Raw genomic sequence first — 22956 nt, 5'->3', positions numbered from 1 at the left:
ATCGAGAGGTTAAAGTAAGTGCGATAAATAAAGAGGTATATTAATAGTGATAATGTTATTATTTTAGTAATATGTTTCGAATTCGGCCGAAATATAATTCTCGTGGCCGTCGAGAATTAAGAGGCGGTAGCGACTTTTTATTTACGATCTAGTATGTTTATTAAAGTGCTTAATTTAGTTTAAACTTATTTCGTTATTAGTTTATTTATTAAAAGTCGGTTTAATTATTTAATCGCCCGGTAAGCTATTTTCGCGCGATTAGTTCGCGAGGTAATATTAACTTTAAACGATTAAAAAGGGCGGAATGCATTAGTTTTACGAATTAATATATTTAATGGCCGTTAATTATTCCCGATTATTAAGCTAAACCGATTTCGTTTTCCCACGCCGATTAGCGCGTATTATAACGAATATTAACTTAATTATATTTATTATAAAGCCGGTTTTATCGAAATTTTATATATCCTCGTCGACGATGCTATATTTAGCTTTAATATTAATAATTAGGCTAAACTAGCCGAAAATAACCTTCGGACTTTTACAGAGAGCCCTTTAGTAGTCGTACCGACGGTTTATTCTAGTTTTAAGGTCCGGGTTACGGTCGATAAAGCGCCTAGCCCCGTGCTTACCAACGCGGTCGCCGCCGCGCGACGTGATAAAGAGATTAGCTATATTCTCTACACTAGCTATTTTTAAAGGCATCCCTCGGGTATTTAAATTAATTATATACTTACGAAGTATCTTTTTTTTAATCGTATTTAATTTATATTTTAAATATCGGATTTCGCGTTATACGGTTCGGCCGTAAAATCGGTCGTTAAAGGTAAATAATAAAACAACGTAGTGTTTCGCCGTAGCTTTTTAATTAATTCGGGTTAAACCGTTTTATAACGTTTAAATTACTAAGGTTATCCGCTTTTTTTAAAATAAATAAAATATTATAATTATAAAATTATTACGAGTTAAAGTTTAATTAAATAAATCGGTAATAAAAATGTTCGATTTAATAATATATTCGATTTAATAGTAAACCACGTTATAAGTCTTTAATATTTAAAAGTATATTAAATCGTCCCTTTTAAATATACGCTTATAATATAAAGTATATTAAACCGTCTTAAATTTTAATGTGCCTTTATTTCGTATTAAACTATACTATAGCGTGTTACTATATTAAATCGGTTACTTATATATAAAATAATAAGTCTTACTTTTCTTAACGGCTCTAAACACGGTTTCGCTTCGCTAAGGTCCCCTTAGCGACGAAAGGCTTATCGTTGCCGGGCTGCGACAAGTGGTCATTATAATATCGTAAGGTTAGCGACTTCCTCTCCTTAGCCGAGAGAGGTCCCGAGCCGCTTTTATTAAGGAGCGCCACCTAGTTAACGTTATAAGGCATTCTTAAAAATTATAAAGTTAAGCTATTTAATCGAAATATAAAATTAAACTAACGTGGTTTACTATTAAATAGCCCGTATTATTAAGTGGTTTACCTTTATTACTTTTTAAAACTTTTATAAAAATTATTTTAATTATAACACTTTAAATTAATTAAAACTACTCGCTATTCGCATCGCTACTTAATTCTATATTTTTTTTCACATGTTCGCGTATTATAACCTGTTTGGCCGCAAATGCCACAGCGCTTGCCGCCCGTCGCGCGCCGCTTTAATGAATTACTATTTTCGCCTTCGTCGGTCGCTGGACGCTTCCCTTTTGCATTTTCGTCCTACAGCTTTCGAGATTCCTTAATCGTAAAGGCTTTTCCAAGCTGGACTCGCGACTTTTAGCTCTCCGGCGCTTCGAAAGGGCTAAATTAACCTTTTTAAAGTACGTATCCGATTATATATAAAAGTTATTTTATAAACTATTTTAATTATACTCTTCGCTATTTAATTAATCGTATTTAAAATCGGCGTCGGAAAGCTTTTTTAATAAGTAAACACCCTTTTTTTAATATAAATAAAATATTTAATTATTTATTAAGGGTTAAACGGCGTTTAAGGGTCGTAGGTACTAGCCGTCCCCGGATAAAATAGGCTAGGTATAAGCGTTTAAAGACGTATATTTAGCTTATTAATTACCTCGTTTAAGTTATAAAGTATTAAGCCGGATATATTAAATTTAAATTTAATATTAGTTTTCGTGAAAATAGCGAAATATATAGCTTTAAACGCGATAAAAAACTCGAGCTTCGTAATATAATTTATCGAGGCCTTAATAAATAGCTTAATTTCTTTTAAATAAGCACGCTTTAAAGGCGAATAAAGTGCTATATTAAAAGGTTAAAGCAGGTGCGATAAATAAGGAGGTATATTAATAGTAATAATATCGTTATCCTGGTAGTATACCTCGAATTCGGCCGAAATGTGGCTCTCGTAGCCGTCGAGAATTAAAAGGCGGTAACGACCCTTCGTTTACGATCTAGTATATTTATTAAAGTGCTTAATTTAATCTAAGCCTATTTTATTATCGGTTTATTTATTAAAAATCGGTTTAATTACTTAATCGCCCGGTAAACTACTCTCGCGCGATTAGTTCACGAGGTAATATTAACCTTAAACGATTAAAAAAAGCGAAATATATTAGCTTTACGAATTAATATATTTAATCGCCGTCGACTATTCCCGATTATTAAGCTAGACCGACTTCGCCTTCTCACGCCGATCGGCGCGTATTACGACGAGGGTTAACCTGATTATATTTATTATAAAGCTAATCTCGTCGAAATTCTATATATTTTCGTTTAAAATACCGTATTTAACCTTTATATTCGCGATTAGCTTAAATTAACCGGAAATAACGTTTAAATTTTCGTAAAAGGCCCTCTAATAATCGTATTAACGATTTATTCTAGTTTTAAGGTTTAAAATACGGTTAATAAATCGCTTAACCCAGTGCTTACCGACGCGTTCGCCGCCGCGCGACGCGGTAAAAAGATTAGCTATATTTTCCACACTAACGATCTTAAGAGATATCCCGCGGGTATTTAAATTAATTATATATTTACGAAATACCTCTTTTTATTCGTATTTAATTTATACTGTAAATATTAAATATCGCGTCGTAAAGTTCGGCCGTAAATTCGGTAACGTAAAGTAGTTTTAAAAACGTCGTATACTTTTATAGTATCTTTTTTACTTAATGGATTTAAAAGCTTTCGTGTCGTTTAAATAGTTAAACCGATTTAATTTTCTTAAATTAAATTAAGCATTATAGTTATAAAGTTATTACGCGTTAAAGTTTAATGAGGGTCGAGAAATAATAAAGGTGAACCACTTAATAATACGAACCACTTAATAGTAAACCACGTTATTTAATTTAATAAAATTATAATTAAATAAACAACGTCGTTTATATAATTAATAAACCGTATCGCCGGCTTATAATCGATAAAGGTATTTATAAAAATAAACGCTATTACTAATATTAATGCTTAGCACGACTATTAACAGGGGTTATTAACAGAGGGCGAAGGTAGGGTGTGTCCTGTAAAAACGCGGAGGGGGAAGGTGGGCGAAATGGACAGGTCATTCCCGGAAGACGTTGGAAAAACGGTCTTAATGTGGAGACCGCAGAGTCGGCCACGAAACGGAGTACGGAAGTACCTAGGCTATCGGGGCCGGCAGAACCCACGCTCAATCGCGGATGAGTCAGCAACACGTTCGTGCGGATGAGTTCATGTTGCTGAATGCGACACTGCTCCAAGTGAAAACGGCCATGTGATGCACACTTCCTAGTGCGGGTGGTTGAGGCGCTCCTCACTTTCGTTGACCGTACTGAAGGTCGTCATAGCTGGAAGCGGGTTGTCACTTTTGGGCTCCTTGCCGCGTCGTCGGCGTTGATTCCCCAGCTCAACATCGTCAAGTCCATGACCACTGCTGCCCCCCTGAGTGATCAACAGACCTGCGTACAGTGTTGATAACAGGGGTTAGCCACAGGCGGAACATTGGGAAGACGATAGGTATGTTCGTAGTTATCACAGCAACAAAGGTCTCGCGGATGGCCCAGGACCCGGCTTGTTGGGCACCGGTCACGGGGTTCTAAGTCGACAGAATAGTCAGTAACGAGCTACTATGCTGAAGGGGTGATCCGTCAATGTAGGGCACAGAGGCAGATGCTCACCGTGATGATCAATACGGCACGCAGAGTACCCGCGATCGTTACGAAGATACCGCCCGAGAACATCACAATTAGGGCTGCCTTCTTGAAAGGCTTGATGCTCGACGCCCATAACATGGGGATCGGTATTGTCAGTAGGTAGATGTCCGTCGCCACGTTCAGCACAAATACGACGAAGACGTTGGATCTCGAGATCGCCGGCTGACAAGAAACTGCATGCGTAAGATTCAGATACTGACTGTCTTAGCAGACAACAGATGGCAGACATACTGCCTGGATCCGGGTAAATCTGCCAGTTCCTCCTAAGAGGCAAGCAACCCAGAAGAATAGAGAGGTGGGCGGCGACCCATGTCATCGCAATGAGTGCGAAACCGGCAATTATTCTTTTCGTGAAGTCGAGGCCGTCCTTTTCAACCGTTAGCATCGAAACGTTGAAGTGGGCCGTGACATACCGTAAGACGGATGTAATAAGTGCACATGGCGGATTTCAGCGTCCACAATAGAAAGGTATATGTGTTCCATCCGGCTAACTGCGTCTTCGAGCCACCGACACTGTGTCATCTTATTAGAAGGTTTACCACGAAGGAGTTTTGGAATTCCGATCTGATACGCACCGTAAACTGTACTCCTCGCTGGAAGGATCGAGCAGTCGCCGCTCTTCATCAGTCATGCCATTGTTGGCTAGACCATGCCATCGTTGGCCCACCGAATATGCTAGATATGTCTCGGCCGAGTACGCGCACTGTTCACAAAGGTGAGAACTGATCAAGGAGAGACGAGGTGAGGAATCCGAAGGCGTACAGCTGCCACCATCATGAGGTAGTCATCGGCTTTTAACCCCGTGAAACCCACCGTGCTAAACCTCCAGCATGTACGTGAGATAATGACTGCCAACGCAATGCCCAAGAGCGTGAACTCTTCAGTTACAAGAGTGCCCATGGCTGCCACCAGGTCTATGAGCTGCAATGGGGTATGCGGTTGAAGGTTGGTGCACCAAGCCGTGCAATGACAGGTCAACGTAAGATCTTTGGGCTGGATTAACATACATTAGATTCAATGGCATTACTAGCAACATATAAAATGTTTCTGGGGATTTTGCGAAGGGATGCGTACAAGTCAGCCTATGGTTGATTCTCCTTGTGAAACCAACTTCCAAGTCCCATGCGGATGTGGTCTTGACAAGTCTTGCGGCAAACGTGAAAATGTACCGCGACAAAGACGATTTGGAGCGTGGTACTCCAGGTCGCCACTCCAGCTTTGACACCCGTTCGACTAATGATAGAAGCGCTAAACGTCATTCTTCTGCAATCAATCAGTATTTGATGCGGGGGTTTAGTGATATGGCAAGGCAACCAGCACCCGTCGCAAATGAAGAAGTGGGCGAGCAATCGCAAACAAAAGCAAGACGAGGACGCTTCCGCGATGAAATCCCTTATCCGATCCGCAGCCTCGTCCTTCATGGAAATCTGTTTGCGATCAACGTAATTACAAATCCCTTAGGGATTGCATTAACCACAATATTGGTATCCCTACTATCCGGCGTGCCAACAGATTCGGGGTTAGCGAAGCTTCCGAGCTGCCACAAAAGCATATCTACATACTTATGCTATTAGTTTCAGATTTGTGCAGAGTTTTCTCTGTGTCACCAACGTCAGTCAGTGTCGGTGCTCCACTCCCGGGGGCCAGCCCGAAATAGATTTCGAGATTCTCACAACCCTTGACTCGTTGCATCTTGTATATGTTTTTGTATGTCTCTTTCGGTTGAACAAGCCTTCTGCAATTTCCCAAATTACTCGGGACCTAGTCTTCTCGAACCTACCTAATTTTCGTTTTACACTTAATTCATCGAATCTACCACGACGCAGTCTTCCATCGAGATCTTTCAATGACAATGGAGGAAATCGATATGGTTGTTATTGGTGCAGGTTAGTCATTTGCCTACATATGTGTACTGATATATGGGTTAGTGCAGCTGAAATGTCATGCTCCTAAAGGTCTATCCGGCCTCGCCGTTGCTAAGGCTTTCCATCAGCTGAACTCGGATAAGAGCCTGGTGATTCTCGAAGCCGCATCCAGCTTGGGCGGCACATGGGCCAAGGACCGCCTGTATCCAGGTCTCAAAAGCAATAATATGATCGGCACCTACGAATACCCGGACTTTCCCATGGATCCCGAGACATTTGGCGTAAAGCCAGGTGAACACATCCCCGGCGCGGTTCTACACGACTACCTGACGAAGTATGCCGAGAAGTTTGATATACTACAGAAGATCAGATACAGCCACAAAGTCTTGACTGCGGAACACCGCCAAGGGCCGGAAGGAGGGTGGATTTTGTCAACACAAGACGCCTCTGGGACCGACAGCAAAGTTGCCGCAAAGAAACTGGTGGTGGCGACTGGCTTGACGTCGCAACCGTTCTTGCCGAAGTTTAACGGTCAGGAGATGTTTGATGTCCCGCTCTTCCACAGCAAAGACTTCCTCACACACGCCGGGACCATTGAGACGGCCAAGTCCGTTACGGTATTCGGCGGTACTAAGTCTTCGTGGGATGCTGTGTACGAGTACGCAACCAATGGAGTGCATGTGGATTGGGTGATCCGAGGTATGTGGCTGCCTTTTCCGGCCCCGCTGTCCCATCCAATTTGTACTTTATGATTGAGATGCGTGACAGCAACCGGTCATGGCCCATGTTGGATGGCGCCTCCTTACGTAACGCCGCTGAAGAAATGGCTAGAGAAGCTTGTCCGTGAGTGCACCCGAGGCACAGTCCTGCATTTCTCCCTCTATCTCTCCATCTCCCTCTGGCACTGATGATACTTGCCAGACACTCGCTTGCTCACCTGGTTCAGCCCTTGCGTATGGGGCGACGCCGATGGTTATGTGAAGACGCGCCGCTTTCTCCACGGCACACCCTTCGGCCGGTTCATCGTCAACACCTTCTGGGGCATCTTGGGCAACGACGTCATCACACGCAACAAGTACGACAGCCACCCGGAGATGCAGAAGCTGAAGCCTTGGAGCCAGCCCATGTTTGTCGCGTCGGGTCTGTCCATCCTGAACTATCCGACCAACTTCTTCGACTTGGTCAAGGACGGCAAGGTTACGGTCCACATTGCCGATATTGACCACCTTTCGTCGCACACCGTCCACCTGTCCACCGGCACCTCATTCCGGACTGATGCTTTCGTAAGCACCACGGGGGTGGAAACACGTTCAGCCCCTCAAATTCCTCCCGGAAGGCATCGAAAAGGACCTCGGGATACCAGCAACCACCGCTACTACTGGCCACAACCCCGGCATAAATCCCGTCTGGAACGATGAAGCCGTCCAAACGGCCGACGACGAGATCCTGTCCCGATTTCCCAGACTGAAGAACCAGCCGGTGCAAAACAAGAACCTCACGCCCCTGGTCGACACGCCCGGTATCACCAGCCCAGACCCGGCCGGTGCCGATATAGCAGCGTCGCTCGCCCCGTACCATCTCTACCGGTTCATGGTACCTGCCACCGACCGTCTGCTGCATTCGCGCGACATTGCGTTTGCCGGCATGATGATGAACATCAGCGTGGCGCCGATTGCGCACCTCCAGTCGATCTGGATCAACGCCTACTTCCACGACAAGCTCCCCGCCCAGGTCCTGCCGCCAAAGTCTGAGGCCAAGACGGATGGGGGCAGCAGCATCGGCAGCAAAAGACTGGAGGACGTACGCTACGAAACCGTCTTGCATTCGCGCTTCGGCAAGTGGCGCTACCCTGCTGGGAACGGGGCGCGGTTCCCGGACTTTGTGTTCGATGGGGTTCCCTACATGGACCTGCTTCTCCGCGATTTGGGGCTGCGGGTCCACAGGAAGTCGGGATGGTTGGCCGAGATTACGGAGCCGTACGGGCCCGAGGATTATCGGGATACTGTGGGGGAGTGGGCAAAACTGAATGATATGTCTTGAGTAAGCGTTGATTATCTAAAAAGAGGACAACAGGAGAGAGTATCCTCTGCAATCATCCAGAAACTTAATAGCTTCTAAGCGGCATCACGACTACAGCCTGGAAGCCGAGGCTATGGCCGACGCCATGTTTGGGAATCAAGCCTGCAGCTCCCCCGTTCGGCTGACCTCACCTCCTCTGAGCTCTTGGAGAGCAGTGTAGTTCGTGGAATTATATAAAAAAGCGGCATGGCCATTGGCAACCTCTTCCTGCTGTAGTCGCGTTCCCCATTTCTGTTCGACATTCCTCCTTCTCGTTGAAACATCTCGACTACTCTTGCCGCGACGATGGCGCAGAACCCACAAAACGGCGGCAGTACCGGCGAGCAGTACGGTTAAGCCCACGCCGACGCCGATTCCAGCAGAGGTGCCGGTGGTCAAGTGCTTGTCGGCCAGTTCGGGCGTGGGACTGGTCGAGACGACTGCGGATGACGGTGTCGTTGGTGGCAGTGACAAGGTCGACATTGAAAACGACCGCGTCGAGGCCGAGATCGACTGCGTGTATCCCGCCGCAGGCACCGTGAAGTAGGGTATGAGTTGGTCGGGCGCCGGGGCTTGAAAGCTTTCTCCTGGCGGGTTTTTGCAATCTACCGTGCCGCTCGTTGTCGCGACACAGCACATCCAAAGCTTCGTATCGGAATGGTAAACGACGTCCCAAGCTAGATCCTCTGATACACATAGCATATACAGGCAAGGTATCAGTACACAGCCCTGAAGAGATAGATAGTAGAACATCTTTCAGGGGTTTCTTCTTACGGCACAGCGGCCGGCAGGCCGGATGCGACAAGCGCCCATCGGTACATCCGGCTAGGTAGTATCCAGATCGACCAGCGAGGCTCTCGGGGAAGTGACAAAGGCCGTTGGAGAGGCAGGTATTTCCTCTCGCGCAACATGGCACGACCTCGGTGGTGTCGTTGGTGGGCCCGCATGGCGAAAGCATCGTTTGCAAAGAGATTTAAGGATGATTAGTATTATCGGTCACCCACTTGTAGCATTCAGCAGCCATTTTGATGAACCGTCTGTGGGTTCTCGCAGGAGCATGGCTAGGGTAAAGATGTAATCATATGCCCCCTCATTGCTGGGGAGAAGGAGGGTAGAAAGAATAGGAAGAGAACAGGTCTAGGGTAGGGTCCAGATGGAGCAGAAACGTCACACAACAGCAAGCAACGACTCCAAGATTTTCGGATTCGGATTACTTATCGTGTAACGTTTGTCATCGAAAATACTTTGCAGTTGGGAGAGAGGTAGATGGGGGCTGTGGGTAAGATTCAAGATCCCTGGTAATGCGATAATAAGGAGGCTTTGCAACCTAAGCATCTACATATCATGTGGTACAAACGCCGACAGCCATTAGCAACGTTGTTAATTGGATTTTCATGGTGCTACTGCTATCTGTTGCCTTGCTGATCCCGAGCCGAAGGAGCTGCTGCAATTCAACATCGCCGCAGCCGTTCGTCCACACACACAGCCCTCTAGTTTGTATAGAAATGACGTAGCAATCTTTCTCCCAGTAGAAGTAAGCATGTATCATACCTGGGCGCATGAGAAGTTCTAACACTAGTGGCGCCGTACTGAAGTGGCATGGCCCCTCTATACGTTGATACTCCCCGACCGCTCGCGAACACTTGCGCTCCCAGTGCTTCATCCCTATCACCGATTCTCAGCTTCCCACAATTCAATCTTTGACTTCTGTTACTGATTCCCCCAAGCACGTTAGCGTTCATTTCTGGAAGGAGAGGTTAAATATAATGTTCTTACACCGGATTTCCATATTGTCCAAGTCGTATACGCTGAGACAGAAAAGAACAAGTTAGTAGCATATCCCGATGGGCGATTCGTTCTTGATCGGGGACGTGGCTCACCTGTAATAGGCATTCAGAAATGGGCTCCCTAGAATCACAGCGTCTTCCGGGATCGGTCCCCCCTCCTCTGTGTACATTGACGTGGAGAAGATATTGAAGGTGCATTGATCCCCTTCCTTTGGGTACACCAGCGGGTAGGCGTACTGAAACGTCGTCACGGTGAAGTTCTGGCCGGCCAGCTCGAAGACGAGGTCGGGTAAGTGTCTCCTCGCCTCGCAATTGATCAAACACAAGAGCCCCATACCGCATTGCTTCCCCGCCCATTCGGGGATGGACCGGTGAATGTTCGCCGCCAGGGGCCGGGGCAGGCCGATGATCCACTGGGTAGAAAAGACGGCAATGGTCGAGGCGTTGAAGCGGTAGTCGATGGGCTGCGTGCGGTTCTCCCAGCGGACCGACTGCGCCGCGACGGCCCAGACCCGGTCGTCGTCCCGCGCGAGGGGCAGGGCGGCGAACTCGGCGTCCCGGTACTTGTCGGCGACGCCGCCGAATGTTATCGCGCCCGTCGTCGGGCCTACCTCGGGGCCGTCGTCTTCGTCGAAGCCCCCGCGGGCGGCGCGCGGCAACTCGATGGCGAAGACGTTGTCGTCCAGGGCGCCGTCCCGCACCATGCGGGCCCAGGGCGACGGCAGGCGCGATGCCGTGGGCTCGGTGGGCGTGTCCCACCGCGGGCTGAGGCCAAGGACGCCGTCGTAGCCGATCCAGAGATCGATCATAGCCTCGGGCTGGGCGTGCTCGACGGCCACGAACGGCTGGCGCTCGACGCGGAGCCCACCGCCGCCGACGCGGAATGTATCCAGCGCCGCCGGGCCCGAGAAGTCGACGAGGTTCTGGCCGATATAGTACCAGCCCAGGTTGCTGGGCTCGGCGGTCGAGGACTCGTTGCCGCGGTAGCGGAACATCTCGAGGCCCGGGGAGGTGTATTGCGTGCTCAGCGAGGCGTTGGGCACGAACAAGGTGTCCCAGATGAGATCCACGTAGAGGCGGAAGGGCTGCGGCGGGTTACCCAGCGCCCCGACGGTGGCCAGACCGAACGGGCCAGGGGTGTACTGTAAAATTTGAGCCATGGCTGGTTAAGACGGCCTGGTTCCGATATGGGACGAGGAAGATTTCCATACCCACATGTCAGCGTCTTTGGCTGAAGGCGAGTCGCCTTTACCAGAAAGGACGATCTGTTCCGCGCGAGCGTTTAGTTGGCGACCGCCAGGGTCTCGCTCGCCAGGGTCTCGATCAACATGCCATATGGGACTGGTATAAATTCCGCCTTCGGACAATGCTCCGAAGAGCGATAAGAGGCAAAGCAGGAATACCAACATGGTCGATATGGCGCACGCATATGGTCAGTGTAATAAAGCGGTTAAGGGTAGGCAAAAGTGAAACTATGTGTGTTGGTTCTGCAGAGACAATACTTTTGTAACCAGATGGATGGGACGAGGTGACGTAATCTCGCGCCTTGCCGGAGAATCCAGGATGTAGGGATACTCGGTACCAAAGGGAAGAGGCTCCGAGACTTGGCAATGAAGATTGATTCGCCTTCTCGCCAACTATCCCAGGCCATGCGTATGCACTTGGATGCACTTGCCTATTTGAGCTTGAAAACACGCACGTCCTGATCGCGAACCCCTTCGGTGATTACAGCACTGCGAACCTGCAACAGCCCGACGCGATAGTACGATCGCCCCTTCTTTCTGACGACCAACAGGAACCCCGCCTCGCCGATCGTGCCCAGACGGAGCGCTTTGAGATGTCCACCCCGGATCCGCTGCACCAGGCGCGCCTCCTCAAGATCCGGCTCGCCACGAAGCCAGAAGCGCTGCTCCCCGGATCCCGGCGGCCCCAGTCGCGGAATAGCGTCGCCGGGCACGATCGACGTCTGAAGCAGCAGGGTTTTGGGGTACTGGTCCATCTTCGGGGGCCCGCCGCCGTGGGGCACGCGCCGGATGTCGGGCAGGGACCGCATCGACTTGTCCTCGAACGAGAGCCGGAAGTCGGCGAGGCCGGTATCGGGGTCCCCCGCGCGCACCTCGGACGGCGTGTCCACGCGCGGCCAGGTCACGGCGCCTTCCCAGCCCGTCCAGGACCACGAGGGGAACTTCTTGCGGCGACGCGGCAGGACGGGATGCGGTGGCTGCTGCTGCTGCTTTGCGCTTCTAGTCCTAGGCGCCGGGTTCGGCGGAGTGGCTGTCGTCGCCATGTGCCGCCAGGAGAGCCCCGCGAGAAAGAAGCCTGTGTAGTCCACAATGTCGCCGGGCGCGTAGTCGTCGCGCGGGTCGAAGAAAGGAGACCCCCACAGGTGCCGTACGGTCCCCCGCTGCAACGACTCGAATCGTTTTATCATGCCGCCAAAGGCGTTAAGCGAATCGCTGTCGAAGCTCAAGGTCCGGTGCGAAAACCGTTCTGTGCAGTTTGTGTAGGTATTGAAAGTGGTGACTTTTTCGGGGGTGAGTTGGATACCCATTAGCGAACCGGTAGCTAGACGACGCGATGGCGCAGATCCATTGGTGTCCAAAAGGGTTATGCTGAAGAGATTCGGAAGTTGAAAAGGAGAACAGTCCGAGTCCCGGTCCGTCCCTTCAAGTGACGCCTGGAGCGGCAAGCGCAAGCTCTTGCAGCACGCCATAGAGCGGCATTCGAAGTAAACTTGGTGGTTGGTGAAGACTAGTCGACGCCTGGACAGGGCCGCCTCTTGGTATGTCCAGCCTCGTGTTGACCAGCGCGATTCGCGGATCTCAGCATACGGGGTAGGGGGTATCCACGTAACCGAAATTTTCCCATGCCGGTATGGGTCTTCCTTCGTGACACGATCACTAGACACTCCTGGGGTCATCCACCGTGATCACCGGCCCACCACACAGCATGACCGTATAGTGGTCCACACCGTCTAGCCGGAGCATATTGCTACCTTACGGCTTTCTCATGCTTGCCCAGAAAGCCGATAAGGACTAAAAGATCTTGGATACGGATATTCCGGCCGTCCCGATGTGTGCCGCATTAGTATCTCAACATCCCGAAGTGGAATATTGGACTCCCAAAGGAGACCCTTGTGGGGGGCGTACGCAATATAGCCAGAGTCTACTCACACGACGTTGTAATTAAGTAGACCAGGGTGTCCTCCAAACGAACACTTTCTCGGAACCTCGGGTGATTCCGGGTTCTGAGGAGAGAAACACCCATCATGGTAGGGCAGTGGTGGTAGAATACAGGGTGTAATGGTATTAGGGCTTAAACAAATGAAACTTTACCACTAAGAAGGGAAACCAATCCAAAACGGCCAGGCACACCCCTTCAGACAAAACACCAAACCTCCCAGAAAGTTCTGTCTCCCCCATTCATCATGCACTGCCCCGGGACGCCATATCAAAGACTAGAACCAAACCATTACACTCTGATACATGAAACATACCACCAAGGCCATCGTCGCTCTTGCGCCTGAAATTGCCAGGTAAGACATGTTCGCTACAGACTGAGCAGGAGTTGTGGTTGTAGTGCCCGTGGTTCCAGTGCCCGTGGTTGTAGTTCCCGTGATTGCAGTGCCCGCAGGTTCTGCCTTAGCATTAGACTTCGGCTGATCGACAGGACTCGACGGCACTTTGCTCCGCGTGGCTTGCTCGACGTGGTCACCAGGGGGGTATATGAAGCCATGGTGGCAGCCGTAGCGTCAGTGCCCCCTTCTGGTGAAGTTGTAGATGGCGGCGAGAAAGTGAATGTCTCACCCAGTGTAGTCAAGGTGACGGGTGTCGAAAGGCTCGTCGGCACGGTTACGGTGCTGGAACCGTCGAGGATAATGAGTGATTCTCCGTTGGGGCCTTTGCTGCCCACTGCGACGTGACCGTCTGGTAGGGTGGTGGTCCCATATTGACCCAGGTCTGAAAGTGGTTGCGGCGGGGACACCAATGTCTCCCCCATTCTTGTCAAAGCCACAGGAGTGGATGTAGCTGCTGGTAGGGTGATGGTGTTGGAGCTGCTGAGAACGAGAATGGACTCCCCATTCGGTCCCTTACTGGCCACCGCGATCTGGCCGTTGGGCAATGTAGTAGTCCTGGGCTCGTATGTATGATCCCCTACTGCCGAGGGTAGCGGCGAGAAGGTAAAGGTTTCTCCTAACGTGGTCAAAGTAAGGGGCGTGGAAAGTGCCGTAGGTACAATGATAGTATTGGAGCCGTCGAGCACAATAAGGGACTCTCCATTTGCGCCTTTGCTGCCCACTGCGATGTGGCCATTGGGCAGTGTGGTGATTACATGGTCATCAGGATTCAGGTTTCCTGTGTTTGCGGGGCCGGCTTCTGGAGCAAGCGTCTGGCGGCCTTCGGCTAAGGTGGTCGGCATTTCGGTGTCGGTCGGTTGAGGATTAGCAATGCCTAGACCGTCGTTAATAACTATGATCTCCTTGTTTTCAAGGAGATAAATTGCTCACCATCGCCCTGTGAAGTTGGTTGAACGACGTTCGGGTCTGTTATTGTAGGCCCAACACCCTTTGTTGGTGGAAGGATAGGTGGAATGGCGCCTGGCGGTAATGGAGTCTTACTAACGTCGACAAAAGGATGCTCTAATCTTGAAGTCGATGCCATCGTGGTCCAAGATGTGACCGTGAAAGCCGTCCACATGGGGGCTTTTGCCTTCGGCTCACATTCTTGGATTGGCTGCTGATCTGGAAACAACGCCCTTTCTGGCAGTGGCTCCATCACCATGGGCAATAGCCTGTAAGCGGTACCTTTGCGATCTGACATGTCTGTTACATGGGCTTGATTTGGTGATTCTTGCGGGTTTGAATGGAGCGGGACAACAGATGGTGAAGATGGCGGAACGGTAACGCATCCTGGGCCGTCTGGGGGGTTTCGTTAAGCTCAGGGTTCCATTCCAGGTATAGTTGTCCGGCCAGGCAAAGAAGTTGGATGGATAAGTTCTGATGTCAATGTTTGATAAGTGTTCGTGTCATGATGAGACTGGGAGTGAAAATACGTACATGAGTGTTGTGTGCGTCTGAGAAGACCGATAATAATGAACCTCTTGCACTTTCGTCCCGTAATTGTTGGTCATTGTCGATGTATGCCTGAGACTGGGAGGTGAAAAATATTCCGTTTCGGTGATAGTGCCACTGACTTTGACCAGGTTAACCATCGTCGCAGTCTGAGTTACAGTGTAAGCGTAGTTCCCATTGCCTGTGACCTTCTGCCAGCTCCAGGCATAGACTTCGTCCATAGAGTATTGACAGTCTCTGGGGCATCCTGTCTGTTCTGTCGTGTTGAAGACTATTGTATGTTAGTAAGCATATACAGCATAGTGAGAGTGGTCATTTCGTCGAACCTCGTACTGAAGACCCATACTTGAACAGATAGCAGGTGAAAACAGCCAACACATAGAAATGGTACATTTTTACAAACGAAGCGCCTCGTCTGATCAGTGTCGGTAGAATGGTTCGTGGTGCGAAGAATGTGTCCGGAACGAACTCATCATTTTGCCATTGGGATGCCCCATGATTAAATAAATGTATCCAGTCAAGTGACAGAACAGTCTGGACCTAGGGCGTTGGAGATAGGAAAAGTAAAAATAGAATTTGCGTGGCTATGAGCGGCCATTCTGTACGCCAAGCATCTATCAACCTCTCATGGGACAGAGACTTCAGGCTATAATGGCTCTCAGGCAGGCTGCTTTATTTAGACTGTAGGGGCCATTTGGGGTCTCTTGGCTGTCATTGGGCTAGGCTGTGAGGGGGCGAAGTACTGCAAGAGATTATCCGCGTGGCTACGCTGCCTCGAGAAATGGGAGCCTCGTGAAAAGTGATTTAATACTCTCGAGAGCCTGGAGTGACTGCACAGTTTCCGTAACTTACCATTGCCCATGATGGATGCCCAGGCACGAAGAAGACTCAAAATCTCCAACACATGGATGCAAGGCTGCGCGGTCTTTTGCATTACCGCACTTTTTGTCTGCATCATTTTCTTCGTACAGTCGGTATTTGATGCCCAGGCCAGATCGGACCAGGAGAAGCCTCTCAATCCCATACACAAGATCGATGCCAGTCGTACGCTTTCTTTGGCTCGTACAGCTCAAGCTATTTTGTCATTATCGACTACGTTTGCTTTGCAAAACACCTTCCAATACCTACAATGGGCCATGCTAAGTCGACCTCAGGGGCTGTCATATACCAGCATGCTTAGCCTTTCAACAACTACGGGTGCTCTTAGTATGATGAATCTGATACGGTCACTCGGTACCAACGGCTCAAGCAAAGCATGGGCTATCATGCGGTACTATCACGATCATACTAGTATACGTCTACATAGTTAACAGCCATCAGGGTTTGTTTTACAACAATGCTGTGGATATCAACTTTGGTTCTTTTCTGTATTAACGCTTCTTATCTTAGCGAACATGTGGCCTGTCTCATTAGCTAACACGGGGTTTAGATGGTATTTCGGTTGACACAGTCTACGAAACCGCCCTGAGCTACAATGTCACTGCTGGGGTTGGCCCTTTTAATGGCTCACTTGTCCGCCCATTTCTCGGCTTTTTGGATTCCCTGGCTCCAGATTACCCGTATACAACAGTTCCCTATAACTATTACGCCATGGCTGGAGGCCTGGTCGCCTATCCTACATTTGGCGTGGTGGCGGAACCTATCTACTGCAATGGTGCCGGCTGCTTTTCCTACCTGCTGACCGGCGGACTCGAGATGGCCATACCAGCTGTTCCGCAGGGCTACCCAGAGTATCCATTGGTCAGGATCGCGAATGCCCCTGCGGTCCAGATGGAGTTTACGCACCGCAAAGAGTACGAAGACTTCAATAAAAGAGACTGCAGCGTATTTGGCGCCCCAGGAACGCCTATTGGTATTCAGTTATGCCTAGCGCAAGGGCCAAAGTGGGGAGGGCTGCAGGCAGGTGAGTCTCTTCCAGACAGCTCTAGGCGTGGCGATTCTGACATGTTTGACTAGCAATATTCTCTTGCACACATGGCACCGATGGGGGTGAGTGTCTTGGGGACAGACCGTTGCCCAACATCACGTACGGGATCAAACTGTTTAGCCGTCAAGCATCCATCATCGCATCCCAATCTAATCACTCCATCATGGAAGGAGAAGATCTGACGGAAGCGGAGGTGCTCCCACCTATCGATCTTCTCGCCTACAAGGTATCATTGGACTGGCTTCTAAACTTTACTGCGGCCAACATCCCGGCAGCAACCTCCATTGCGGCAAACTTCGTCATTACCAACAATCAAGTTCCGGACCCTTCCGCAGACGGCGTTCTGTCGCGGAACTTCCAGAGCATCCTCGCGTTTCCCCTGTGGCTATTCAACGCCAATAACTGGGGCAATATAGAACTGAAGGCCAATACCATCAGCCCAACGCTGCTGCCGCAGTTCTACACCACGGCGACTATAGTGGCGCCATACAGCAAGATAGGATTCAACCGAAGCATGTTCTACCTCTTTATTGTCTTTCAAGGGCTGGCACTTTCTTTGATCTGGGCTGTGCTGATAGGGATCTGGGTTCGCTCAACCCCGCTCCCGTACATCTCTTCCTTCCCCTTATTCGACGCCGCCTTCAAATTGGAGAAGCAAGAGCTTGCGCAAGACCAGACAGTAGTATTCAAGGCAGAAGACACTCATGTATTAGAGTTAGTAGGTCAATATCGTGTCTTTGTTAGGGGTGTTTAGTTAGAGGAAGTCGTCACCAATGGGCACGGCATCATTTGATCTAAAGGCGGTGGTTATCTGATTGTGGTCATAGAGGATATAGTGACTTCACTTCTCAAAAGACGATGTGTCCCGGAGTCCAGTAGCACGTGGGAAACTCTTGAAATAGGGGCCTAACTCCCATTTTCTACTTTCGGGGTTGTCGGAGTGCGAGTCTTATTAACTCCGGGGAGAAAGAGCTCCAAGGACAGGCGGTTTGCTGACTAAATGGAATTTATGTCATGCCATTATCACCCAAGCTCAAGCTCTCTTGATTCTGCTTACAGATCACACTCCGCCCAGTACTTCTGACATAGCCCTTATATCCGAGCCAACGCGAGTCCATCGTAATCGGCACTAACTCGCGTACTCGCGCTCGGTGTTACCTGCGCCCGCTCCTGCGCCTCATATGCCAATATCGGACTTCGGGACTTGTGAACTTGAGTTTGCAACTAGATGATCGCAGACGTCCATACATTATTTGATTTGAAACTATATCGTACAAGAGCAATACTTCTGTATATAAGAAAAGGGGTTTCATAAAACCTCTAAATAGTCAGGTGAAGATTCAATAACCAACTCGATTGTTTATAAACTGCATATCTCTGATCACTGTCGGACGCTCTTCTCAAACCTTTCGCTTAAACACCAAATACCAGAATGGCCATCGACCTTCAAACTGTGCTCAACTCCAACAGCCGCCTCGCCAGTGTCAAGACGCCCCTCGTAGCGCTATTTGTGGGAGCGACCTCGGGCATTGGCCTGGGAGCCCTCAAGGAGTTCGCGCAGCACGCCACCGACCCTCGCGTCTACATCGTCGCCCGGAATGTCAAGACGGCCGGCTCCATCGTCGACGAACTGCGGGCTCTCAACCCTCGAGGCCAGTACGAGATCATCGAGAAGAACGTCTCGCTCATCAAAGATGCCGAAGCCGTCGCCGAGTTCGTCAAGGCCAAGGAGTCCTCCCTAGACCTGCTTTTCCTGTCCGTAGGCTTCGTGTCGCTGGATGGACGACAAGGTATGTTTCTTCTTGAGAGGAAGGAGCCTATTGCTTTACGCACCGACGCACTCTTACCGCCTGGCTGACCATTTTCCATAGATACTACCGAAGGGCTTGATGCCAGCATGACCACTCGGTACTACTCCCGCCTCCGCATCTCCCAGCTCCTGCTCCCCCTCCTCAACCGGGCGACGAGCCCGCACGTCGTCTCGATCCTGGCGGGCGGCATGGAGGGCTCCCTGCAGGAGGACGACCTGGGCCTGCGCCAGGCCCGGAACTGGTCCGTCGCCCGCGCCAGCGTCCACAGCGCGACCATGGGGACCCTCGCGCTGGAGAAGCTGGCGGCCGAGAACCCGCACGTCAGCTTCGTGCACGCGTACCCGGGGATGGTGTCGACGCCCCTCTTCGACCGCCTGGCGAGCGGCGTCGCGGGGCTTCTTCTCCGGTGGCTCGTCGTGCCCGTCATTCGGCTGTTTTCCCGCTCCGTCGCCGAGGCTGGGCAGCGCAGCCTCTTCCTCGCGACTAGTACCCGTTACAGCGTGGACGACGGCATCGTGGCCCTGGGCGCAGTCCAGACTGGTGGCAGCGGCGGTGCATTGCAAAGGGGTGCCCGTAGCAACGGCGGCAAGGGCATCTTTCTCGTCAACGCGAGCGGGTACATCGCCGACAACGAGAAAGTCCTTGCGCCGCTTCGAATGAAGGACATGGAGAGGAAGGTATGGGAACACACTGCGGCCGTCTTCAACAGTGTCCGGTGATGGCAAGGTACCAAACTACACACTACTGAGCCGAGAAAGACAGAATCGGTGGATAGGAGACACAAGAATGCTCTGGTTCATGCAATAATTCAGTATTTACTTGCTTTCATGATCGTACATACCACGACTGTTTGAAACTTGAAATAAGGATACGTACCATGTATTTTTATGTGGCTATCTTTCATACAGGCTGTCAGTGATGCATATCAACGGCCTTTAACCTGGTTCACTTCCGCGTCGAGGCCAAGAGCTTCTGAGCCACGTCCTCGTGGCCGACACGCGACGCTCCTTCCGGCGCCACGCCATAGTAAACCGAGGACGTTGGCCGGTTGAAGGCTCGGTAGTGTCTAGTGTCCTCACGTCCGTGGTAGGCAGCGGCTTGCAGTGCATAAGATTATGTTTGTTGATTCGCATCTGCGCCTTCGTTTTTCAAAACCATGGAGGTAAGTCCTTTCAATGATGCAATTCGGGTCGCATCAACAAACTGCCAGGAGCCGTTAATAACCCTGACGCAAGAGCAAGCGAACCAGGGGCTCTGAATCGATGAGCGCAGCTGTTCTCAAGGGTGTCCCAAAGGCGCCCTCGGCTTCGGTGCCCATGCCCTCCGGGGTTTCAGGAAGAATCCCACCATGTCGGGGTGGTTTTACTCAGATCGTCATACTAACTGTATTCGAACTGACAGGGCGGCCTATTGGCCAGATCCGGGGACAAACGTAAGCTGACCAACCTATACCAAAGAACTCGCCTTGCCCCGACCCCTCATGCACTTTCCGCATTGCTGATAGCCAATATGGATGAGCCTGAGTGGAACGATCCTATGCCCCGCTGTCTGGGCCATTCAGATTGCATCTTACATCAGCCACTAAGAGCTCTTCTATGCAGTCACGTTCTCCTGTGTCCCAGCTCTACATCTAAATGCTCCCCTGCTTCAGGTCTCGGAAGGCCAAGGACAGAAAAGTGCCAATTGAGTAACACTACCATTTTAGCGTTCTCCCATTGTCAGTCTCTCCCTTAGATTGAAGTAGACTGCTGAAAGCTTTACTGAAAACATTCGTGCAACAAGTCTCAGGCGCAGTCACTTGACCAATATCATCGACCCTGAGTCAGATATATGGCCATATCAAGTGCCGCCGATGCCAGGGATGGAAAATGTTATGCAGGCCATGAATGCCTTTTCCAACTACCATGTGATCAATGACCCGGCCGCAACCCTGCTGGCCAACAACTTCTCGTGAATGGCTAGATGGATGCTTGTAGTTTGCTGTACGGCCGTAATCTATCTTTATCCTTCTTTTGTTATACGCTGTGGTTCATTATGCCCCCAAATCCTATTGGGGTCATAGAGCAAGAGCTGAGAGCCAAGACCTGGGCATGCAACCAACAGGCGCACTTGGTACCTTCCAACTATGATGACCTACCTGAGCCTTGCTTCCGCGCTGAAATATCCGTGCCACCACTCCTTTTTTATCAGACTAATCATTCCTAGGAAGAGGATGATGCTATCCAACAACACTCGAAACGACGTCCCTGTTGAATTATAAATATCCCGAATTTGTCCTCTGCCCAGCAGGCACGAGGGAATAACAAAAAGCAATCCCTATTCCATCTGTCCCCAAGCTCTTAAGCGAATTCACTTCATTACATAGCTCAGCCCTCAAAAGATCGCAAGAGCAAGATCCAGCCATGTCAAGCAAAGATGATGTCTCCGATCACGGTCAAAGTGATGGCCTCTCCCAGTACTTGGCGCAGAACCGAGCCGGCGCTCCGTCGCTGAAAGGTGTGAAGGACCCCGACTTCCTGGCCATCGGCCTCGGGGGCACCAACATGCTCGCCATGCTTTGGACCATCGCCTCAGGACGGCGGGCGGTCGGCGTTGAGATACGCGGAGACCCGTTCCTCGGCATCCACTGGAACATCCGCGTCGATCTCTACCACCAGCTGGGCCTGATCGACCAGATGATGCTCGCGCGCTACGGCAAGGCACGCCTGCCCAAGAAGCTTGACGGTTCGTTGTTCAGTCTGGCAGACACCTTCTATCACGTGTCCACGAAGGCGCGAGATGTCATTGCGGACGCCATCATCGATGGCCTGGACGCCCAGCACCATCTCACCGGTCGCATCCTGAACATTGAGTTCATCGATGACCGGTGGAAAGATGGTATTCCCCAGCGAACCGTCACGGTCACGGAACCACCTGAGATCCCCAAGCGTCCTGACCCGGATCTGATCCGGTCTGACATGCGGGCTGTTCTTGACGGCCCGTCAACATGGCAAGCCGCCGCATCGTCTATCCAGCTCCTTCTCCGACGCTACCTGGAGAAGCTGGAGGAGATAGATATGAAGTCGGACGAACCTCCGAGAGTACGCCTGTTCACCAAGCACCGGGTCGTCCAGAATGGAGACGGTTTCGTCACCGCTCCCTGCGGCCGAACTCAGGTGCGAATCGAAGAGGTATCCGAGATCATCGAGTTCAACAACAAGGTGGTTCGTATCCGTACACCAGGCAGCGAGACCATCGACATTGGCATCCCCCGAGCTTTTCAGCATATCCACCGGCATCAATTGCCAAGACGCAGAGAGCCTCGGCTTTCGACAGCATGACGTAAAAGTCGATCACCATGATGGTCAAGGGCCCAAGGTCGCGCAAGCCGACTACATCGCTGCCCAGATCGAGGTGCTAGTGCATGGGCGACTGCGCCGCCGGATCGCCTCCGAGTTCGACCAGCACGGGAATGAGTACTGGGTCCGCTCGATCGCCGTAGGCCACGAAAACGACCCCGAAGTCTGCTGGCTCCTGGTCGAAGTCCCCGAGTTCGAAACCTTCTGCCCCGTCCAGAAGGGCATCCTCCCACCCGACACCTGCCCCCAGTCCCAGGCGTACTTCTCCGCGTACCAGGCCCTGCTCTACGACTACTACATCGCGAAAGCCGCGCTGATCCTCGAGATGCCCGCCGCCGAGCTGCGCCGGGTCTCGGTGCTCTACGGGCCCAAGCCCTTCAGCCTGGTCGAGCGCGTGGGCGACTCGGCCCGCGTCGCGGCCAACGGCGTCGTGGCGGGCGACTCCCTGGCCAACGGCCACTTCCCGCACAGCGCGGGCGCCATGTGCGGCATGCTCGGGCACGCGCACCGCTTCCTCGAGTACTGGCGGGGCCGGGACGCGGGCCACGGCGCCGAGGCCGCGATCTGGCGGCTCGCGGGCGGCATCCGGCGCGACAGCGACGCGCTGCTCGCCGTCAGCGCCCGCGAGTTCAGCCGGGCCGTGCCGTCCAACTTTGGCGCCGAGAGGGGCGAGCGGGTCGCGGCGGCGAGCGGCATCGCGCGGGAGACGACGCAGCAAAAGAATGTGGGGACGGTCGCGGGGGATGGGAAGAAGGAGAGGACGAGGTGGACGCAGGAGCCGCTGAACCCGACGGATTGGCGGAGGCCGTTTATTCGGAATGGGCGGGTGTGGACTGGGGTGCTGCCGCGGATCGGCAAGGTACATCCGGTCCTGCGGTACGTCGCGAAGCTGTAGGTTGTCTGTTTCGCTTCACAATTGTTCCAGGTTTGCCGCAGGT

At 51.1% G+C, this 22956-nt stretch overlaps 10 protein-coding genes across 10 annotated transcripts; 4 read left to right on the top strand and 6 right to left on the bottom strand.

Moving 5' to 3' along the window:
• Positions 1-3736: 3736 nt before the first annotated feature.
• On the bottom strand, positions 3737-5061 carry PG997_011492 (uncharacterized protein; the record flags this gene model as incomplete). Its single annotated transcript, XM_066815807.1, has 7 exons — positions 3737-3823; positions 3915-4043; positions 4126-4334; positions 4393-4528; positions 4575-4674; positions 4737-4864; positions 4924-5061. 7 exons carry the CDS (start codon positions 5059-5061, stop codon positions 3737-3739), a joined length of 927 nt encoding a protein of 308 aa, XP_066665097.1.
• Positions 5062-6013: 952 nt separating this feature from the next.
• PG997_011491 (uncharacterized protein) lies at positions 6014-8066 on the top strand (the record flags this gene model as incomplete). The annotated part of the gene is made up of 4 exons (XM_066815806.1): positions 6014-6047; positions 6117-6725; positions 6948-7309; positions 7341-8066. 4 exons carry the CDS (start codon positions 6014-6016, stop codon positions 8064-8066), a joined length of 1731 nt encoding a protein of 576 aa, XP_066665096.1.
• A 225-nt stretch (positions 8067-8291) lies between these two features.
• On the top strand, positions 8292-8631 carry PG997_011490 (uncharacterized protein; the record flags this gene model as incomplete). Its single annotated transcript, XM_066815805.1, has 2 exons — positions 8292-8317; positions 8433-8631. The coding sequence occupies 2 exons, from the start codon at positions 8292-8294 to the stop codon at positions 8629-8631; spliced, it is 225 nt and encodes a 74-aa protein (XP_066665095.1).
• Positions 8632-9960: 1329 nt separating this feature from the next.
• On the bottom strand, positions 9961-11031 carry PG997_011489 (acid protease; the record flags this gene model as incomplete). Its single annotated transcript, XM_066815804.1, has 1 exon — positions 9961-11031. The coding sequence occupies one exon, from the start codon at positions 11029-11031 to the stop codon at positions 9961-9963; it is 1071 nt and encodes a 356-aa protein (XP_066665094.1).
• Positions 11032-11546: 515 nt separating this feature from the next.
• Positions 11547-12791, bottom strand: PG997_011488 (tol protein; the record flags this gene model as incomplete). The annotated part of the gene is made up of 1 exon (XM_066815803.1): positions 11547-12791. The coding sequence occupies one exon, from the start codon at positions 12789-12791 to the stop codon at positions 11547-11549; it is 1245 nt and encodes a 414-aa protein (XP_066665093.1).
• A 629-nt stretch (positions 12792-13420) lies between these two features.
• PG997_011487 (uncharacterized protein) lies at positions 13421-14290 on the bottom strand (the record flags this gene model as incomplete). Its single annotated transcript, XM_066815802.1, has 1 exon — positions 13421-14290. The coding sequence occupies one exon, from the start codon at positions 14288-14290 to the stop codon at positions 13421-13423; it is 870 nt and encodes a 289-aa protein (XP_066665092.1).
• A 1515-nt stretch (positions 14291-15805) lies between these two features.
• PG997_011486 (uncharacterized protein) lies at positions 15806-17623 on the top strand (the record flags this gene model as incomplete). The annotated part of the gene is made up of 3 exons (XM_066815801.1): positions 15806-16232; positions 16372-16845; positions 16899-17623. The coding sequence occupies 3 exons, from the start codon at positions 15806-15808 to the stop codon at positions 17621-17623; spliced, it is 1626 nt and encodes a 541-aa protein (XP_066665091.1).
• A 678-nt stretch (positions 17624-18301) lies between these two features.
• On the top strand, positions 18302-19399 carry PG997_011485 (uncharacterized protein; the record flags this gene model as incomplete). The annotated part of the gene is made up of 2 exons (XM_066815800.1): positions 18302-18659; positions 18741-19399. The coding sequence occupies 2 exons, from the start codon at positions 18302-18304 to the stop codon at positions 19397-19399; spliced, it is 1017 nt and encodes a 338-aa protein (XP_066665090.1).
• A 1851-nt stretch (positions 19400-21250) lies between these two features.
• On the bottom strand, positions 21251-21946 carry PG997_011484 (uncharacterized protein; the record flags this gene model as incomplete). Its single annotated transcript, XM_066815799.1, has 2 exons — positions 21251-21593; positions 21753-21946. 2 exons carry the CDS (start codon positions 21944-21946, stop codon positions 21251-21253), a joined length of 537 nt encoding a protein of 178 aa, XP_066665089.1.
• Positions 21947-22076: 130 nt separating this feature from the next.
• PG997_011483 (uncharacterized protein) lies at positions 22077-22883 on the bottom strand (the record flags this gene model as incomplete). Its single annotated transcript, XM_066815798.1, has 1 exon — positions 22077-22883. The coding sequence occupies one exon, from the start codon at positions 22881-22883 to the stop codon at positions 22077-22079; it is 807 nt and encodes a 268-aa protein (XP_066665088.1).
• Positions 22884-22956: the final 73 nt, after the last annotated feature.

Source organism: Apiospora hydei (genome assembly GCF_038363865.1).
Source record: "Apiospora hydei strain CBS 114990 chromosome Unknown utg000008l_segment0_segment0, whole genome shotgun sequence".
Lineage (NCBI taxonomy): Eukaryota > Fungi > Ascomycota > Sordariomycetes > Amphisphaeriales > Apiosporaceae > Apiospora > Apiospora hydei.
This window is presented reverse-complemented; position numbering and strand designations above follow the sequence as displayed.